Genomic DNA, 17,365 nt, shown 5'->3' with positions numbered 1-17,365 from the left:
GTCGTCTTTCCTTCCAGTTCTCTACTGCCAATGACTGGAACGAACTGCAAAAATCTCTGAACCCGGAGACTCATAAACAGCCCATCTATCGACAAACCTCATCCCCATACAGTATTTATTTATTCATCTTGCTCCTTTGCACCCCAGTATCTCTACTTGCACATTCATCTTCTGTACATCTACAATTCCTGTGTTTAATTGCTATATTGTAATTACCTTGCCTGCATGGCCTATTTATTGCCTTACCTCCCTTATCTTACCTCATTTGCATTCACTGTATATAGACTTTTTGTTTTATTTTTTCTACTGTGTTATTGACTATGTTTTGTTTATTCCATGTGTAACTCTGTGTTGTTGTTCCTGTCCACTGCTTTGCTTTATCTTGGCCAGGTCGCAGTTGTAAAATGAGAACTTGTTCTCAACTAGCCTACCTGGTTAAATAAAGGTTAAATAAAATATTGCTGTGTGTTTCATGAAATCAAATACTGACATCTCCAGCGCCTGTGTGTTCTCTTAATTGTCCTGTTCTTGTTGCGTGTGCAGTGACGGATTTAGGTATAGGCGACATCTTGCCGGGGCGGCACGGGGCACCCGCACAATTTTGGGGGGGAATGGTGACATTTGCGCGATCGGTTTTCTATCGCTCATTTTCACGTTACGCCAATGATAGGATGTCACCGTGTGGGTCAATAAACCTTGTCGAAGTGGGCGCCCTGATACTAGTTTATGAGCTAGGCAGGTCACTGCCTGGGAAGGTCTCCCACTCAGAAGTACGACACCGGGACGGGGGAATCTATCAAATAGCGCACCTCTAATTTACAGTACGAATGCAATTAGTAAAATCAGTCACACTACGAAATGCTACCAAATAAACCACAAATGCTCGAGTGCCAAATCAACTGTGTGTGGCTACCATTTCGTATCAAAAGTTGCCCAAAAACAGTCAAATAGGTAAGGTTTTGTGATGCATTTCTGTTTGTGTTTTTACTAGTCTCTATGCTAGAATAAAGCTGTTCAATTTGATATTAGAGATTTTCCACAGCTCTAAACAATTAGAAAAATCCACTTTTTATAAATAATTTTATTGCGCTGTTTATTTTTGTAATCTTTACACAGTTCATAAATTGATTTACAGATCTTGTTGCAGCAATACTCGAAATTGGATGTCACGAAATTGGGTTTTAAAAAAAAGGGTTTTCTAGGTCTTGTCTAATTCTCGGGAGCGCGTATAAAACAGATTTGCGCGCTCATGTGTGCACGGTCCCTATAAAATATAGACACGTGATCCCCGTGAGCCAATTAGAGTTTAAAACATTATGCGCGCTCCTGGTCGAAACGGAGAAGACAGAGAAGTGAAAAGGCGCAAATATTTATCTGTCTGTAAATTTGTACATCGTTGAGCAATAACTAGCTACACAATGTCTGAAGAAAAGCCAAAGGTAAGCCATGTTATGTTTCTATGGTTGAATATTTTCCATATTTCATTGCATTCTTGCCAGTCGAGTTTATGTGTGTTTACATGGCAGATTCCGCATTTGAGCGGGTAAAAAAAGAGAAAACAAAGGTTCGTTGATTTGCGGATTTATGGTTGGACGCGCAACGTTTTGCGTGTAGAAAAATGTCTAGCTAGTCAACTATCTGATAGATGTATGCCCAGATGTAGTTTATTCTATAGTATACATATCTACTCTTCATGTATTGTAAAGTGATGGTTGAATTGAAACAGCGCCATTGTGACTTTTCTGTGCGCATTGGAATAGGGCCCGACGTTTGCTCTTTGCGGCTTTTTGATTCGCCTGAATCCCACCGGAGCTGCCACCTCATTGATGGCTGGCCACCACCATTCAATGTATTACCTAGGATAGCATGCTTAACATTGCTAACTTAAAAAGGTAAACACAAACACATGTTTGACGCCAGGCGCGCGCATATTGCGCACAGCCAGTCTGAACTCATGTTCGCTCCTATGCGGCCGTGAACTTGTTAGACGCAGGGCTCCCTTTGCAAAAGAGATAATGGTCTCAATGATATTCCCTGGTCAAATAAAAGTACAACACAAACAACCGCTAGCCATCATTTATCACAAATGACAATTGGTTTAACTAGCTTGCTAACCTGTTACAATGCGTGTTGAGATGCTTTTGCTTAAATGAAACCAAATCCTAAAAGTTTGCTCAGTCTCTAATGTTTGACATGAACTATGTTATATGACCAAGCTATGGTCTCTGAAGTGCATCCTTTCCCTTTCAGGAAGGAGTGAAAACTGAAAACGATCACATCAACCTAAAGGTTGCAGGTCAAGATGGGTCAGTAGTCCAGTTCAAAATTAAAAGGCACACTCCGCTCAGCAAGCTGATGAAGGCGTACTGTGAAAGACAGGTGAGGTTTTTACATTCCTCTTCTGCTCACCTAAAACAATGTCAATCTTTCAGACTGATTGGACGACCTTGCAGGGCAACTCTTGACCAACTTGCCTGACCATGTTTTATTTTTATGTTATAACCTCTTTATTTCAGGGTTTGTCAATTAGACAGATAAGGTTTAGGTTTGACGGACAGCCGATTAACGAGACTGACACACCTGCACAGGTAGGTGACAGTTTCCTTTCATTTTCATAAGTCCTTCATAATAGATTCAGAAGAACTAAGTTACTAATGAATGTACCAAAGACAAGATACTTATTTTTCTGACTTAATGACCTTATATTTGTGTTGACAGCTTGAGATGGAAGACGAGGATACTATTGATGTATTTCAACAACAGACTGGCGGCTCCTCCCTCTCTGAGGCTCCTCCCTCTCTGAGGCTCCTCCCTCTCTGAGGCTCATCTTAAAGGTGTACGGACCCCTCTCCTCCTCTCTGAGAACAGATACACTTGAAGAGCAGCATCACTCAAAACATTTTTTATTTTCAATAATCATTTAGCGTTATAAATGTATTTTTTGTTTGATTGATCCGCTTCCCCCCCCCCCCAAGCCCTACATGTTGTGAGGGGAGGCAGGGATCTATTTACAATGGAAAACCATGGCGTGAAGAAAGACGGGACTGTTAAGTGGGTTACATTCACATTCTCATTCTCTACTCACTCGTTCAATCCCCCTTCATTCATTGGTGCAGCATGACTAAAGGGAGGTTCCACCATACTCCTCACACCATTCCATTTAAATGCATGAGGTTGAGTGAACGAGTGCACAGGGTAGTGAATTGGGACGTAGCCATGATCACAAGCTGGATTTCATGCCACCGAACCATTTCTTGTTTATATGAACTAGAACTGTTTTGAGAATATGTATTTGTTTCACACACAGGGGGTCCAACTGTCCTTCAGATTCTGACCCTAATGGCACCCTATTCCCTTCATAGTGCACTACTGTTGAAGTGCCCTAATGGCACCCTATTCCCTTTATAGTGCACTACTGTTGAAGTGCCCTAATGGCACCCTATTCCCTTTATAGTGCACTACTGTTGAAGTGCCCTAATGGCACCCTATTCCCTTTAAAGTGCACTACTTTTTGACCGAAAGTCGTGCACTATATAGTGAATAGGATGCCATTTGGGATGTACATCAATCTACCACAGGTTGAGGTAACACAAGGTCCACTGATCCTTCTGTTTCTCTAGTGACTTGTATATTATTTTTGTTGTTTTTTAAAATATTTTTTACATTTTGCTAAAAAATGGGCCAAATGATCAATTTTCTCATTTCACCCTGTATGGCCATACGATTGAATAGTGCATGGCTGTGTCTAGACCAAATGCTAAATGAACAGAAATGTCTCGGTGATATGATTGAAACAGGTAAAGTTTTAAGGTCTATTTTTAACATCACTTGAAGAAAGGATTCAACTTACCTTTTCAGATGGCTTTCTGTTTATCCCCCTCTCCACACAGACGGACGGGGAGTAGTTGAGCCGTACTTAGTGGATTTCTCCCGAATTTTACCCATCCCACTGCATCACTGATATTTTATGACAAAATAAAAGGGAATCCACCCAGACTTCAACCTTTTTTTGACTTTCTTTTGTTCTTATTCACTGTTCGCTATAAGCAAACTTCATGAACTTCTCTTCCGCCGGCATCCAGAGACTTATCAAATTCTGCAGTGTGTGTGTTGTGTGGGTGTTGTGTGTGTGTGTGTTGATGTGGAGCTTGAGTAGGTAACAAGGTCCACTGATCCTTCTGGTTCTCTAGTGACTTGTATATTATTTGTTGTCCTTTGCTACTGTATATAATGAATATAAATTGGTACTTGACTACTTGGTATTCAGCTTCCTGGTACTCGGCTTCCTTTCTTTGCATGTGTTGTGAGGAGTGCTGAAAGACTGTTGCTAACTTCCTAGGCAATATCAAATTGTATTAGTCACAGGTGTAGTAGACCTTAAAGTGAAATGCTTACTTAAGAGTGCCTAACAAACAAAGCAGTTTAAAAAAAATATGAATAAGATATAAAAGTAGTTGGAACACATCTTTACAAATAAAAAGTACATAGTAATCCAAGCTAGTATATCTAGTGATGTTTTTTTTTTAGCAAACCTAGATGACTTCCTACAGGTGGCGGTGTTGCATCTCGGGAGCTGTTACTTCTACAAACCGGAAGTGTAGACATGCGCAGTTGATCAGCTGTTAGCAGCTGCGTTGTCATCCAAAAGACAGGCGTGATTGTTTTTTTTCTGTTTTTATTTTTGAGTTTGAGTCTATATTCTTTACAAATGGCTGGTACTGCGTTAAAAAGACTGATGGCTGAGTATAAGCGTGAGTTTTCAGTATATTTGACAGCTAGCTATCCACATTAACTCACAAACTGGCTGCTAACTAGCTAGCGTCATTGACATTAGCTAGCTAGCATCGTTAGCCAAATGGAGTTGTTTTGCAACTGGCGGTTAGCCTGCCTTCCACTAAAGTGAAACTATCAGGAGAATCAGTAGACTATTTTCAAGACTGATACATTTGAATTAGCTGATTGCCACGTCACCCTTTTACTTGCCTTCCTGGGTGTAAATGTGGAGCTAGTCTCTGTGGCCTTTGTCTAAATGACCAGCGCTTTAATAACATTACATCATGACAGTAATGTGTACTTTCTGCTTTCGCCTCTATCCTAGAGCTGACTCTAAACCCACCCGAGGGGATCGTTGCAGGTGAGAGATTATATAAGCCTATTACCAGTTAGCTAACGTACACTACATGGCCAAAAGTATGTGGACACCTGCTCGTCGAACATCTTCCAAAATCATGGGCATTAATATGGAGTTGGTTCTCCCTTTTTGCTGATATAACAGCTTCCACTCTTCTGGGAAGGCTTTCCACTAGATGTCAAATCAAAGTTTTTGTCACGTGTGCCGAATACAACAGGTGTAGGTAGACCTTTACAGTGAAATGCTTATTACAGGCTCTAATAGTGCAAAAAAGGTGTTGGGTAGGTAAAGAAGTAAAAAGACAGGCTACATACAGTAGAGAGGCTCTATACAGTAGAGGGGCTCTATACAGTAGAGGCTATATACAGTAGAGAGGCTATATACAGATACCTGTTAGTCAGGCTTATTGAGGTAGTATGTACATGTAGATATGGTTAAAGTGACTATGCATATATGATGAACCGAGAGTAGCAGTAGTGTAAAAGAGGGGTTGGTGGTGGGTGGGACACAATGTAGTTAGCCCGGTTAGCCACTGTACGGGAGCACTGGTTGGTCGGCCCAGTTGAGGTCGTCAAACATTGCTTCCATTCACCCACAACAGCATTAGTGAGGTTGGACACTGATGTTAGGCGATTACTCGCAGTCGTCGTTCGTTTCTGTGCAGTCAATGTTCTTCCACACCGATCTCCGCAAACCATTTCTGTATTGACCTCGCTTTGTGCACAGGGGCATTGTCATGCTGAAATAGGAAAGGGCCTTTCCCCAAACTGTTGCCACAAAGTTGGAAGCACAGAATCGTCTACAATGTCATTGTTGCGTTACGATTTCCCTTCACTGGAACTAAGGGGCCTAGATTAAAACCACGAGAAACAGCCCCAGACCATTATTCCTCCTCCACCAAACTTTACAGTTGGCACTATGCATTGGGGCAGGTTCTCCTGGCATCCGCCAAAACCCAGATTCTTCCCTCGGACTGTCAAGATGGTGAAGCGTAATTCATCACTCCAGAGAATGCGTTTTCGCTGCTCTAGATTCCAATGGCGGTGAGCTTTACAACACGCTTGGCATTGTGCATGGTGATCTTACGGCTGCTCGGCCTTGGAAACCCATTTCATGAAGCCCCCGACAAACAGTTATTGTGCTGACTTTGCTTCCAGAGGCAGTTTGGAACTCAGTAGTGAGTGTTGCTTTCAGAGGCAGTTTGGAACTCAGTAGTGAGTGTTGCTTCCAGAGGCAGTTTGGAACTCGGTAGTGAGTGTTGCTTCCAGAGGCAGTTTGGAACTCGGTAGTGAGTGTTGCTTCCAGAGGCAGTTTGGAACTCAGTAGTGAGTGTTGCTTCCTGAGGCAGTTTGGAACTCAGTAGTGAGTGTTGCTTCCTGAGGCAGTTTGGAACTCGGTAGTGAGTGTTGCTTCCAGAGGCAGTTTGGAACTCAGAGGCAGTTTGGAACTCAGTAGTGAGTGTTGCTTCCAGGGCAGTTTGGAACTCGGTAGTGAGGGTTGCTTCCAGAGGCAGTTTGGAACTCGGTAGTGAGTGTTGCTTCCAGAGGCAGTTTGGAACTCAGTAGTGAGTGTTGCTTCCAGAGGCAGTTTGGAACTCGGTAGTGAGTGTTGCTTCCACAGGCAGTTTGGAACTCGGTAGTGAGTGTTGCTTCCACAGGCAGTTTGGAACTCGGTAGTGAGTGTTGCTTCCAGAGGCAGTTTGGAACTCGGTAGTGAGTGTTGCTTCCAGAGGCAGTTTGGAACTCGGTAGTGAGTGTTGCTTCCAGAGGCAGTTTGGAACTCAGTAGTGAGTGTTGCTTCCAGAGGCAGTTTGGAACTCGGTAGTGAGTGTTGCTTCCAGAGGCAGTTTGGAACTCAGTAGTGAGTGTTGCTTCCAGAGGCAGTTTGGAACTCAGTAGTGAGTGTTGCTTCCTGAGGCAGTTTGGAACTCAGTAGTGAGTGTTGCTTCCAGGGCAGTTTGGAACTCAGTAGTGAGTGTTGCTTCCAGAGGCAGTTTGGAACTCGGTGGTGAGTGTTGCAACTAAGGACAGACGATTTTTACGCGCTACACTCTTCAGCGGTCCCGTTCTGTGAGCTTGTGTTTCCTACCACTTCGCGGCTGAGCTGTTGTTGCTCCTACACGTTTCCACTTCACAATAACAGGACTTACAGTTGACTGGGGGCAGCTCTAGCAGGGCAGAAAGTTGACAAACTGACTTGACGGAAAGGTGGCATCCTATGACGTGCCACGTTAAAACTCACTGAGCTGTTCAGTACGGGCCATTCTATTGCCAATGTTTGTCTATGGAGATTGCATGGCCGTGTGCTCAATTTTATACACCTGTCAGCAACGGGTGTGGTTGAAATAGCAGAGTCCACTAATGTGAGGTGGTGTCCACATACTTTTGACCATGTAGTGTATCTCTGGTTGATGTTTTGACTAGAAACCAGTAGTGTTACTGTAGCGTCATGGACTGTAGCCTAACTAGCTAGTAGCTACAGAAACAACTCAGTCAGACTCGTATCATGACATGACATTTCCATGCTCTTGACAGGCCCTGCAAATGAAGAGAACTTCTTTGAGTGGGAGGCTTTAATTATGTAAGTATTTAAACAATGAAACAAATGTTCACTACTACTATGCTATAGGAACATAACAACTAAAACAAAGGTAACCTGATGAATTCTGTATATTTCCATGTCCAACTAGTGGGTAACCTGATGAATTCTGTATATTTCCATGTCCAACTAGTGGGGGGGTGGGGGGGCATTGGAACTGGCTTTGAACTTCAGAATTGAATTGGAGGGGTCTATGAGCTCATGGGGGGGGGGCATTGGAACTGGCTTTGAACTTCAGAATTGAATTGGAGGGGTCTATGAGCTCATAGTGTGGGGATTCCCTAGGTTTCATCTATATCTCTGTTTGCAGCTCTGATCCCGTGACGCTGACTTGCAAAATAAATGTAGAAATCTATATTATTCAATTATTGCACCCACACTGCTCGCGCGCGCCAACGAGTATCTACGTCTCCAAGGGCTGAAATAGAAATCAGTTCTATTTCTGATGCAGATCGCGCTGAAAGTCCTGCCTCTCCCATCTCCTCATTGGTTTATAAAAGCAGGTACCCACGTGCCATCTCCTCATTGGTTATACCCACGTGGGTGACAGAAAGACGAAAGAGGTCGGTGGCGGTAATGCACCTAATTTATGAAAATTGCCAATAGCAATATAAAGTCCAGAGAAGAAAAAGCCTGGAAGAAAGAGAGATGACTAGAAATGATTCGTTTGACCGTTTTATGTGTGGATTAATTGGCGGAGTAGAGGACCTTGTGCATTTCAGGTAAAATAACAACTCAATGTTTATATTCCAGGACAAATTAGCTAGCAACAGCAAGCTAGCTAAATAGGACAAATTAGCTAGCAAGTGCACGCTAACTAGCTAAATTGCCATAAATGTTTAATGCTTTTCGACCTGTCCCCAAATTAATATAATTGGTTCAGAGTTTGTTTTGATATTTTAACCTGCGTTTGGTGGACAAAATACATTTATGCACGATGGCGCACGCGCAGCAGGTTGGGTTCCATGTCAGAAAGGTGGCTATTTGATTAATGAGCACGAGACGCACCATCCAACCTTAAAACTGCCTTTTAAAAATAAATTAAAATATCCAGCCTTAAAACGGTTGACTAACTGATTTTAAAATGAATCTAGGACATGTTTGTATAGGCATTGTTATGTTGATACTTGTGCAAACAACAGTAATCCACATCTGATCATGGCAGAGAGATTTCAGTGTCGAGTTGTGGGCTGTAGAGGTCTCTCTCTATCCTGGTATTGGTCAGACTGATGCCCAGGCTTGTCTCATAGTCTTTTATATTAGGGTCTATATATTCTCCAGTTAAGGTACTGAAAACGCTGATGTTGAACTGTTAGGAGCCTTTCTCTAGTTTCATCCTGTTATTGATTGTTTTCCGTATTCAACTAATCATTTCCTAGGATGAAAACACCTTGGGATGGATGTAACATAACATACACCTATTTCAATGGCTTTGACCTGCTGTCCAGGTGGGGGGACACACACACAACGATGTAAATAGAGACTGTTATACTGTAGCAGGGAGCCTCAGTTTGACCTGTTGATTGGTCTTACTCAATACCCTGGGAAACTCTCTGACACGCATGAGATGCCAACCGAGAGCATTCTTCACTGTTTGATTCCTGATATCTACTCATCTATACACAGTTATCCAGGAACTAACAGCAGTGTGTAGTAAGTAACAGCTGTTTAACATTCTCGCCATCCCGGGCCTCTGGCAGTCCCAGGCCTCTGGCAGTCTCAGGCCTCTGGCAGTCTCAGGCCTCTGGCAGTCCCAGGCCTCTCGCAGTCCCAGGCCTCTGGCAGTCCCAGGCCTCTCGCAGTCCCAGGCCTCTGGCAGTCCCAGGCCTCTGGCAGTCCCAGGCCTCTGGCAGTCCCAGGCCTCTGGCAGTCCCAGGCCTCTGGCAGTCCCAGGCCTCTCACAGTCTCAGGCCTCTGGCAGTCCCGGGCCTCTGGCAGTCCCAGGCCTCTGGCAGTCCCAGGCCTCTGGCAGTCTCAGGCCTCTGGCAGTCCCAGGCCTCTGGCAGTCCCAGGCCTCTGGCAGTCTCAGGCCTCTGGCAGTCCCAGGCCTCTGGCAGTCCAGGCCTCTGGCAGTCCCAGGCCTCTGGCAGTCTCAGGCCTCTGGCAGTCTCAGGCCACTGGCAGTCCCAGGCCTCTGGCAGGCCTCTGGCAGTCGCAGGCCTCTGGCAGTCCCAGGCCTCTGGCAGTCCCAGGCCTCTGGCAGCCTCAGGCCTCTGGCAGTTCCAGGCCTCTGGCAGTCCCAGGCCACTAAGGCTATGGGTATTAGTACCTGAGAGTTGAGGTCAGGAGGTTCAACAGAAGACTTTCTACACCACATAACATAGCCAGCACTGCTGTCATTCTCTAACTACTACACCACATAACATAGCCAGCACTGCTATCATCCTCTAACTACACTGCTGTCATCCTCTAACTACACTGCTGTCATCCTCTAACTACACTGCTGTCATCCTCTAACTACACTGCTGTCATCCTCTATCTACACTGCTGTCATCCTCTAACTACACTGCTGTCATCCTCTAACTACACTGCTGTCATCCTCTAACTACACTGCTGTCATCCTCTAACTACACTGCTGTCATCCTCTAACTACACTAAATCTTTCCAAAACGTTACTTTTCTGTCTCTCCCTTCTCTTTATTTTCAACTCTCCATTTCACAGCTTTTCTCTTATTGAATTCATCTCCGGCATCGTCCTTTTTGGCTCAGTGGATCGACACTGTTTCTGCCCGTTCCCGAAAGTGATTGTAGGCTATTTGGTTTGCGTAAAGTTAGGTCTTAAAGCTTAGGAGTATGTAGCCAATAGAATGGAGTATGCACTAAATGTAGCCAATAGATGAATTGTACATTTATGGATTGTTTTTCTTTATTCAACCTGCCCGAAACCCACCCTCCCTTCATCCACACAATATAATGACTCTAAACCCACCCTCCCTTCATCCACACAATATAATGACTCTAAACCCACCCTCCCTTCATCCAGACAATATAATGACTCTAAACCCACCCTCCCTTCATCCACACAATATAATGACTCTAAACCCACCCTCCCTTCATCCACACAATATAATGACTCTAAACCCACCCTCCTCCCTCCATCCATCCACACAATATAATGACTCTAAACCCACCCTCCCTTCATCCACACAATATAATGACTCTAAACCCCCCTCCCTTCATCCACACAATATAATGACTCTAAACCCACCCTCCCTTCATCCATCACAATATAATGACTCTAAACCCACCCTCCCTTCATCCACACACAATATAATGACTAATGAACCCACCCTCCCTTCATCCAGACAATATAATGACTCTAAACCCACCCTCCCTTCATCCACACAATATAATGACTCTAAACCCACCCTCCCTTCATCCACACAATATAATGACTCTAAACCCACCCTCCTTCATCCCTCCCCCTTCATCCAAACCCACAATATAATGACTAAACCCACCCTCCCTTCATCCAGACAATATAATGACTAAACCCACCCTCATCCTTCAAACCCACCCTCCAGACAATATAATGACTAAACCCACCCCCTCCTTCATCCAGACAATATAATGACTCTAAACCCACCCTCCCTTCATCCAGACAATATAATGACTAAACCCACCCTCCCTTCATCCACACAATATAATGACTCTAAACCCACCCTCCTTCATCCACACAATATAATGACTCTAAACCCACCCTCCCCAGACAATCATCCACACAATATAATGACTCTAAACCCACCCTCCCTTCATCCAGACAATATAATGACTCTAAACCCACCCTCCCTTCATCCACACAATATAATGACTCTAAACCCACCCTCCCTTCATCCAGACAATATAATGACTCTAAACCCACCCTCCCTTCATCCAGACAATATAATGACTCTAAACCCACCCTCCCTTCATCCAGACAATATAATGACTCTAAACCCCCTCACCCTCCTCTCATCCACACAATATAATGACTCTAAACCCACCCTCCCTTCATCCACACAATATAATGACAATAAACCCACCCTCCCTTCATCCAGACAATATAATGACTCTAAACCCACCACTCCCCTTCATCCAGACAATATAATGACTCTAAACCCACCCTCCCTTCATCCAGACAATATAATGACTCTAAACCCACCCTCCCTTCATCCACACAATATAATGACTCTAAACCCACCCTCCCTTCATCCACACAATGCAGATAGTCCGGGTAGCCATTTGATTACCTGTTCAGGAGTCTTATGGCTTGGGGGTAAAAACTGTTGAGAAGCCTTTTTTGTCCTAGACTTGGCACTCCGGTACCACTTGCCATGCAGCAGTAGTGGTAGTAGTAGTAGTGGTAGTAGTAGTAGTAGTAGAACAGTCTATGGCTGGGGCCTTTGACAATTTTTAAGGCCTTCCTCAGTTTGGCCTTTTTAAGTCCTATGAGTAAGATATTTAGTTCAGCAAATGAGGTAGCCTGAACCCAGATATATGTTTGTGCTCTGATGTTTGGCATGACAGTGTGTGACAAGGAGTTGGTGGTATGATGGCACAAACAGACGGGGACTCAGGCTATTAGGAACAAGGAGTGAAACTAACAGAATAGATATGATCGGAAACCTGACTGTCAATCAGCTGATCTGGTGGGTGATCAGATAAGGATTTGTTTAAGTGCTTCTAAACTCAGCCAATCAAAACAAGGATGTTGCCGGGTTTTAACTCTTAAGGAAATTAGATTAGGACAGCTGATTGGCCGTGAAGTCGATGATTAATGATTGATTGGCAGGCCTTAAACCCCCCCCCAACGATTTGCCTGTTAAAGGTAGACTCGGTGATGTAGATTCAGAAAGTAAACCGCATAGTGGGGTTAATTTCCACAACAACTAAGAGTATTGAAGAGTCTTCCTGGGTAAGTCTCTAAGTGATTACAGCTGGGAGTCTTTCTTGGGTAAGTCTCTGAGTGATTACAGCTGGTAGTCTTCTTGGGTAAGTCTCTAGGTGTCTCTAGGAGTCATTACAGCTGGGAGTCTTCTTGGGTAAGTCTCTGAGTGATTACAGCTGTGAGTCTTTCCTGGGTAAGTCTCTGAGTGATTACAGCTGGGAGTCTTTCTTGGGTAAGTCTCTGAGTGATTACAGCTTGGAGTCTTTCCTGGGTAAGTCTCTGAGTGATTACAGCTGGGAGTCTTTCTTGGGTAAGTCTCTGAGTGATTACAGCTGGGAGTCTTTCTTGGGTAAGTCTCTAGGTGTCTCTAGGAGTCATTACAGCTGGGAGTCTTTCTTGGGTAAGTCTCTAAGTGATTCCAGCTGGGAGTCTTTCTTGGGTAAGTCTCTGAGTGATTACAGCTGGTAGTCTTCTTGGGTAAGTCTCTAGGTGTCTCTAGGAGTCATTACAGCTGGGAGTCTTTCTTGGGTAAGTCTCTAGGTGTCTCTAGGAGTCATTACAGCTGGGAGTCTTTCTTGGGTAAGTCTCTAAGTGATTCCAGCTGGGAGTCTTTCCTGGGTAAGTCTCTGAGTCATTACAGCTGGGAGTCTTCTTGGGTAAGTCTCTAAGTGATTCCAGCTGGGAGTCTTCTTGGGTAAGTCTCTAGGTGTCTCTAGGAGTCATTACAGCTGGGAGTCTTCTTGGGTAAGTCTCTGAGTGATTACAGCTGGGAGTCTTTCTTGGGTAAGTCTCTAGGAGTCATTACAGCTGGGAGTCTTCTTGGGTAAGTCTCTGAGTGATTACAGCTGGGAGTCTTCCTGGGTAAGTCTCTAAGTGATTCCAGCTGGGAGTCTTCTTGGGTAAGTCTCTAGGTGTCTCTAGGAGTGATTACAGCTGGGAGTCTTCTTGGGTAAGTCTCTAGGAGTCATTACAGCTGGGAGTCTTCTTGGGTAAGTCTCTAGGAGTCATTACAGCTGGGAGTCTTCTTGGGTAAGTCTCTAGGAGTCATTACAGCTGGGAGTCTTCTTGGGTAAGTCTCTAAGTGATTACAGCTGGGAGTCTTCTTGGGTAAGTCTCTGGGAGTCATTACAGCTGGGAGTCTTCCTGGATAAGTCTCTTAAGTGATTACAGCTGGGAGTCTTCTTGGGTAAGTCTCTAGGAGTCATTACAGCTGGGAGTCTTCCTGGGTAAGTCTCTAGGAGTCTCTAGGAGTCATTTCAGCTGGGAGTTTTACTGTCCCCCCATTATGCTGTCCCTCTAGTTTTACTGTCCCCCCGTTATGCTGTCCTTCTAGTTTTACTGTCCCCCCATTATGCTGTCCCTCTAGTTATACTGTCCCTCTAGTTTTACTGTCCCCCCGTTATGCTGTCCCTCTAGTTTTACTGTCCCCCCTCTAGTTATGCTGTCCCCCATTATGCTGTCCCTCTTGTTTTACTGTCCCCCATTATGCTGTCCCTCTAGTTTTACTGTCCCCCATTATGCTGTCCCTCTAGTTTTACTGTCCCCCATTATGCTGTCCTTCTAGTTTTACTGTCCCCCATTATGCTGTCCTTCTAGTTTTACTGTCCCCCCATTATGCTGTCCCTCTAGTTTTACTGTCCCCCTTATGCTGTCCCTCTAGTTTTACTGTCCCCCCATTATGCTGTCCTCTTGTTTTACTGTCCCCCGTTATGCTGTCCCCCATTATGCTGTCCCTCTTGTTTTACTGTCCCCCCATTATGCTGTCCCCCGTTATGCTGTCCCCCGTTATGCTGTCCCCCATTATGCTGTCCCTCTAGTTTTACTGTCCCCCGTTATGCTGTCCCCCATTATGCTGTCCCTCTAGTTTTACTGTCCCCCATTATGCTGTCCCCCATTATGCTGTCCCTCTAGTTTTACTGTCCCCCATTATGCTGTCCTCTAGTTTTACTGTCCCCCCATTATGCTGTCCCTCTAGTTTTACTGTCCCCCCCGTTATGCTGTCCTCTAGTTTTACTGTCCCCCATTATGCTGTCCCCCATTATGCTGTCCCCCATTATGCTCCCTCTAGTTTTACTGTCCCCCCGTTATGCTGTCCCCCCGTTATGCTGTCCCTCCCGTTTCCTTGTCTGGCCAGTAGCCATGCTTTTAAACCTATTGAAAACGAATTGTCAATAATTTAATAATATACATTTAAAGGGAAATTCTAGCTTACCCAGCCAGTGCAAAAACTCTTGGTATAGAGATGATTGTATATCTGACGAACTGTCCTGTGTTATGTGACCACAGTGTAGAGGGTCTATGAAGGGTTTTGATCCTTATAATTAGCATGCATCTCTACCTAATCCTCCCCTGAATAACCTGCCTGCCCCAGCATGTAATACAGCAGTCTAACGAAAGCACAGCCTTATGGGAACATTTACATTTGGTACACAGCCACTGGCTGTCCACAGAGCCTTACATCAGCAGCACCTCCCCTCTAGAGAACAGAGCAGCACCTCCCCCTTGGAGAACAAAGCAGCACCTCTTCCTTGGAGAACAGAGCAGCACCTCCCCCTCTAGAGAACAGAGCAGCACCTCCCCCTTGGAGAACAAAGCAGCACCTCCCCTCTAGAGAACAGAGCAGCACCTCTCCCTTAGAGAACAGAGCAGCACCTCTCCCTTAGAGAACAGAGCAGCACCTCCCCCTTGGAGAACAGAGCAGCACCTCCCCCTTGGAGAACAGAGCAGCACCTCCCCCTTGGAGAACAGAGCAGCACCTCCCCCTTAGAGAACAGAGCAGCACCTCCCCCTTAGAGAACAGAGCTGCACCTCCCCCTTGGAGAACAGAGCAGCGCCTCCCCCTCTGGAGAACAGAGCAGCACCTCCCCCTTGGAGAACAGAGCAGCACCTCCCTCTAGAGAACAGAGCAGCACCTCCCCCTTGGAGAACAGAGCTGCACCTTCCCTCTAGAGAACAGAGCAGCACCTCCCCTCTAGAGAACAGAGCAGCACCTCCCCTCTAGAGAACAGAGCAGCACCTCCCCCTTGGAGAACAGAGCAGCACCTCCCCTCTAGAGAACAGAGCAGCACCTCCCCCTTAGAGAACAGAGCAGCACCTCCCCCTTAGAGAACAGAGCAGCACCTCCCCCTTGGAGAACAGAGCAGCACCTCCCCCTTGGAGAACAGAGCAGCACCTCCCCATTGGAGAACAGAGCAGCACCTCCCCTTTATAGAGCAGAGCAGCACCTCCCCTTTATAGAGCAGAGCAGCACCTCCCCTTTATAGAGCAGAGCAGCACCTCCCCCTTAGAGAACAGAGCTGCACCTCCCCCTAGAGAACAGAGCAGCACTCCCCTTGGAGAACAGAGCAGCACCTCCCCTTGGAGAACAGAGCAGCACCTCCCTCTAGAGAACAGAGCAGCACCTCCCCCTTGGAGAACAGAGCAGCACCTCCCCCTTGGAGAACAGAGCAGCACCTCCCTCTAGAGAACAGAGCAGCACCTCCCTCTAGAGAACAGAGCAGCACCTCCCCCTTGGAGAACAGAGCAGCACCTCCCCATTGGAGAACAGAGCAGCACCTCTCCCTTGGAGAACAGAGCAGCACCTCTCCCTTGGAGAACAGAGCAGCACCTCCCCCTTGGAGAACAGAGCAGCACCTCCCCTTTATAGAGCAGAGCAGCACCTCTCCCTTGGAGAACATAGCAGCACCTCCCCCTTAGAGAACAGAGCAGCACCTCCCCCTTGGAGAACAGAGCAGCACCTCCCCTTGGAGAGCGGAGCAGCACCTCCCCTTGGAGAGCGGAGAGCAGCACTCCCCTTGGAGAACAGAGCAGCACCTCCCCTTGGAGAACAGAGCAGCACCTCCCCTTGGAGAACAGAGCAGCACCTCCCCTTGGAGAACAGAGCAGCACCTCCCCTTGGAGAACAGAGCAACACCTCCCCTTGGAGAACAGAGCAGCACCTCCCCCTTTGAGAACAGAGCAGCACCTCCCCTTTGAGAACAGAGCAGCACCTCCCCTTTGAGAACAGAGCAGCACCTCCCCCTATAGAACAGAGCAGCACCTCCCTTTATAGAGCAGAGCAGCACCTCCCCCTTAGAGAACAGAGCTGCACCTCCCCTCTAGAGAACAGAGCTGCACCTCCCCTCTAGAGAACAGAGCTGCACCTCCCCTCTAGAGAACAGAGCTGCACCTCCCCCTTAGAGAACAGAGCAGCACCTCCCCTTAGCAGCACCTCCCCTTGGAGAACAGAGCAGCACCTCTCCCTTAGAGAACAGAGCTACACCTCCCCTTTAGAGAACAGAGCAGCACCTCCCCCTTGGAGAACAGATCAGCACCTCCCCCTTGGAGAACAGATCAGCACCTCCCCCTTAGAGAACAGAGCAGCACCTCCCCTTTATAAAGCAGAGCAGCACCTCCCCTTTATAAAGCAGAGCAGCACCTCCCCCTTGGAGAACAGAGCAGCTCCTCCCCCTTAGAGAACAGAGCAGCACCTCCCCCTTGGAGAACAGAGCTGCACCTCCCCCTTGGAGAACAGAGCAGCACCTCCCCTTTGGAGAACAGAGCAGCACACCTCCCCTTTGGAGAACAGAGCAGCACCTTTTAGCAGCACCTCCCCTTTGAGAACAGAGCAGCACCTCCCCCTTATAGAACAGAGCAGCACCTCCCCTTGGAGAACAGAGCAGCACCTCCCCTTTGAGAACAGAGCAGCACCTCCCCTTATAGAACAGAGCAGCACCTCCCCTTTATAGAGCAGAGCAGCACCTCCCCTTAGAGAACAGAGCTGCACCTCC

At 46.3% G+C, this 17,365-nt stretch overlaps 2 protein-coding genes across 2 annotated transcripts in view; both read left to right on the top strand.

The window, feature by feature from the left end:
• Positions 1 to 1,303: 1,303 nt before the first annotated feature.
• Positions 1,304 to 4,002, top strand: sumo3b (small ubiquitin like modifier 3b). Its single transcript, XM_029637080.2, has 4 exons — positions 1,304 to 1,439; positions 2,251 to 2,379; positions 2,517 to 2,588; positions 2,719 to 4,002. The coding sequence occupies exons 1-4, from the start codon at positions 1,419 to 1,421 to the stop codon at positions 2,818 to 2,820; spliced, it is 324 nt and encodes a 107-aa protein (XP_029492940.1). The 5' UTR covers positions 1,304 to 1,418; the 3' UTR covers positions 2,821 to 4,002.
• Positions 4,003 to 4,597: 595 nt separating this feature from the next.
• The window catches only part of ube2g2 (ubiquitin-conjugating enzyme E2G 2 (UBC7 homolog, yeast)), a 43,575-nt gene continuing 30,807 nt past the window's right edge, over positions 4,598 to 17,365 (top strand). Inside the window, exons 1-3 of the mRNA XM_065019708.1 lie at positions 4,598 to 4,751; positions 5,099 to 5,134; positions 7,666 to 7,711. Of these exons, the coding sequence (XP_064875780.1) occupies positions 4,709 to 4,751; positions 5,099 to 5,134; positions 7,666 to 7,711 (125 nt within the window). The 5' untranslated portion in view covers positions 4,598 to 4,708. The remainder of the gene's footprint in view (positions 4,752 to 5,098; positions 5,135 to 7,665; positions 7,712 to 17,365) is intronic.

The sequence above is a fragment of the Oncorhynchus nerka genome, linkage group LG1, assembly GCF_034236695.1.
Source record: "Oncorhynchus nerka isolate Pitt River linkage group LG1, Oner_Uvic_2.0, whole genome shotgun sequence".
NCBI classification, from domain to species: domain Eukaryota; kingdom Metazoa; phylum Chordata; class Actinopteri; order Salmoniformes; family Salmonidae; genus Oncorhynchus; species Oncorhynchus nerka.
This window is presented reverse-complemented; position numbering and strand designations above follow the sequence as displayed.

What these genes read in the sequence shown, in the direction of transcription:
- sumo3b (XM_029637080.2), top strand. Translation starts at nt 1,419, where the DNA reads ATGTCTGAAGAAAAGCCAAAG. An exon ending in TGTCTGAAGAAAAGCCAAAG is followed by an intron (nt 1,440 to 2,250) that starts GTAAGCCATGTT and finishes TTTCCCTTTCAG; the next exon opens with GAAGGAGTGAAAACTGAAAA. An exon ending in AGGCGTACTGTGAAAGACAG is followed by an intron (nt 2,380 to 2,516) that starts GTGAGGTTTTTA and finishes TCTTTATTTCAG; the next exon opens with GGTTTGTCAATTAGACAGAT.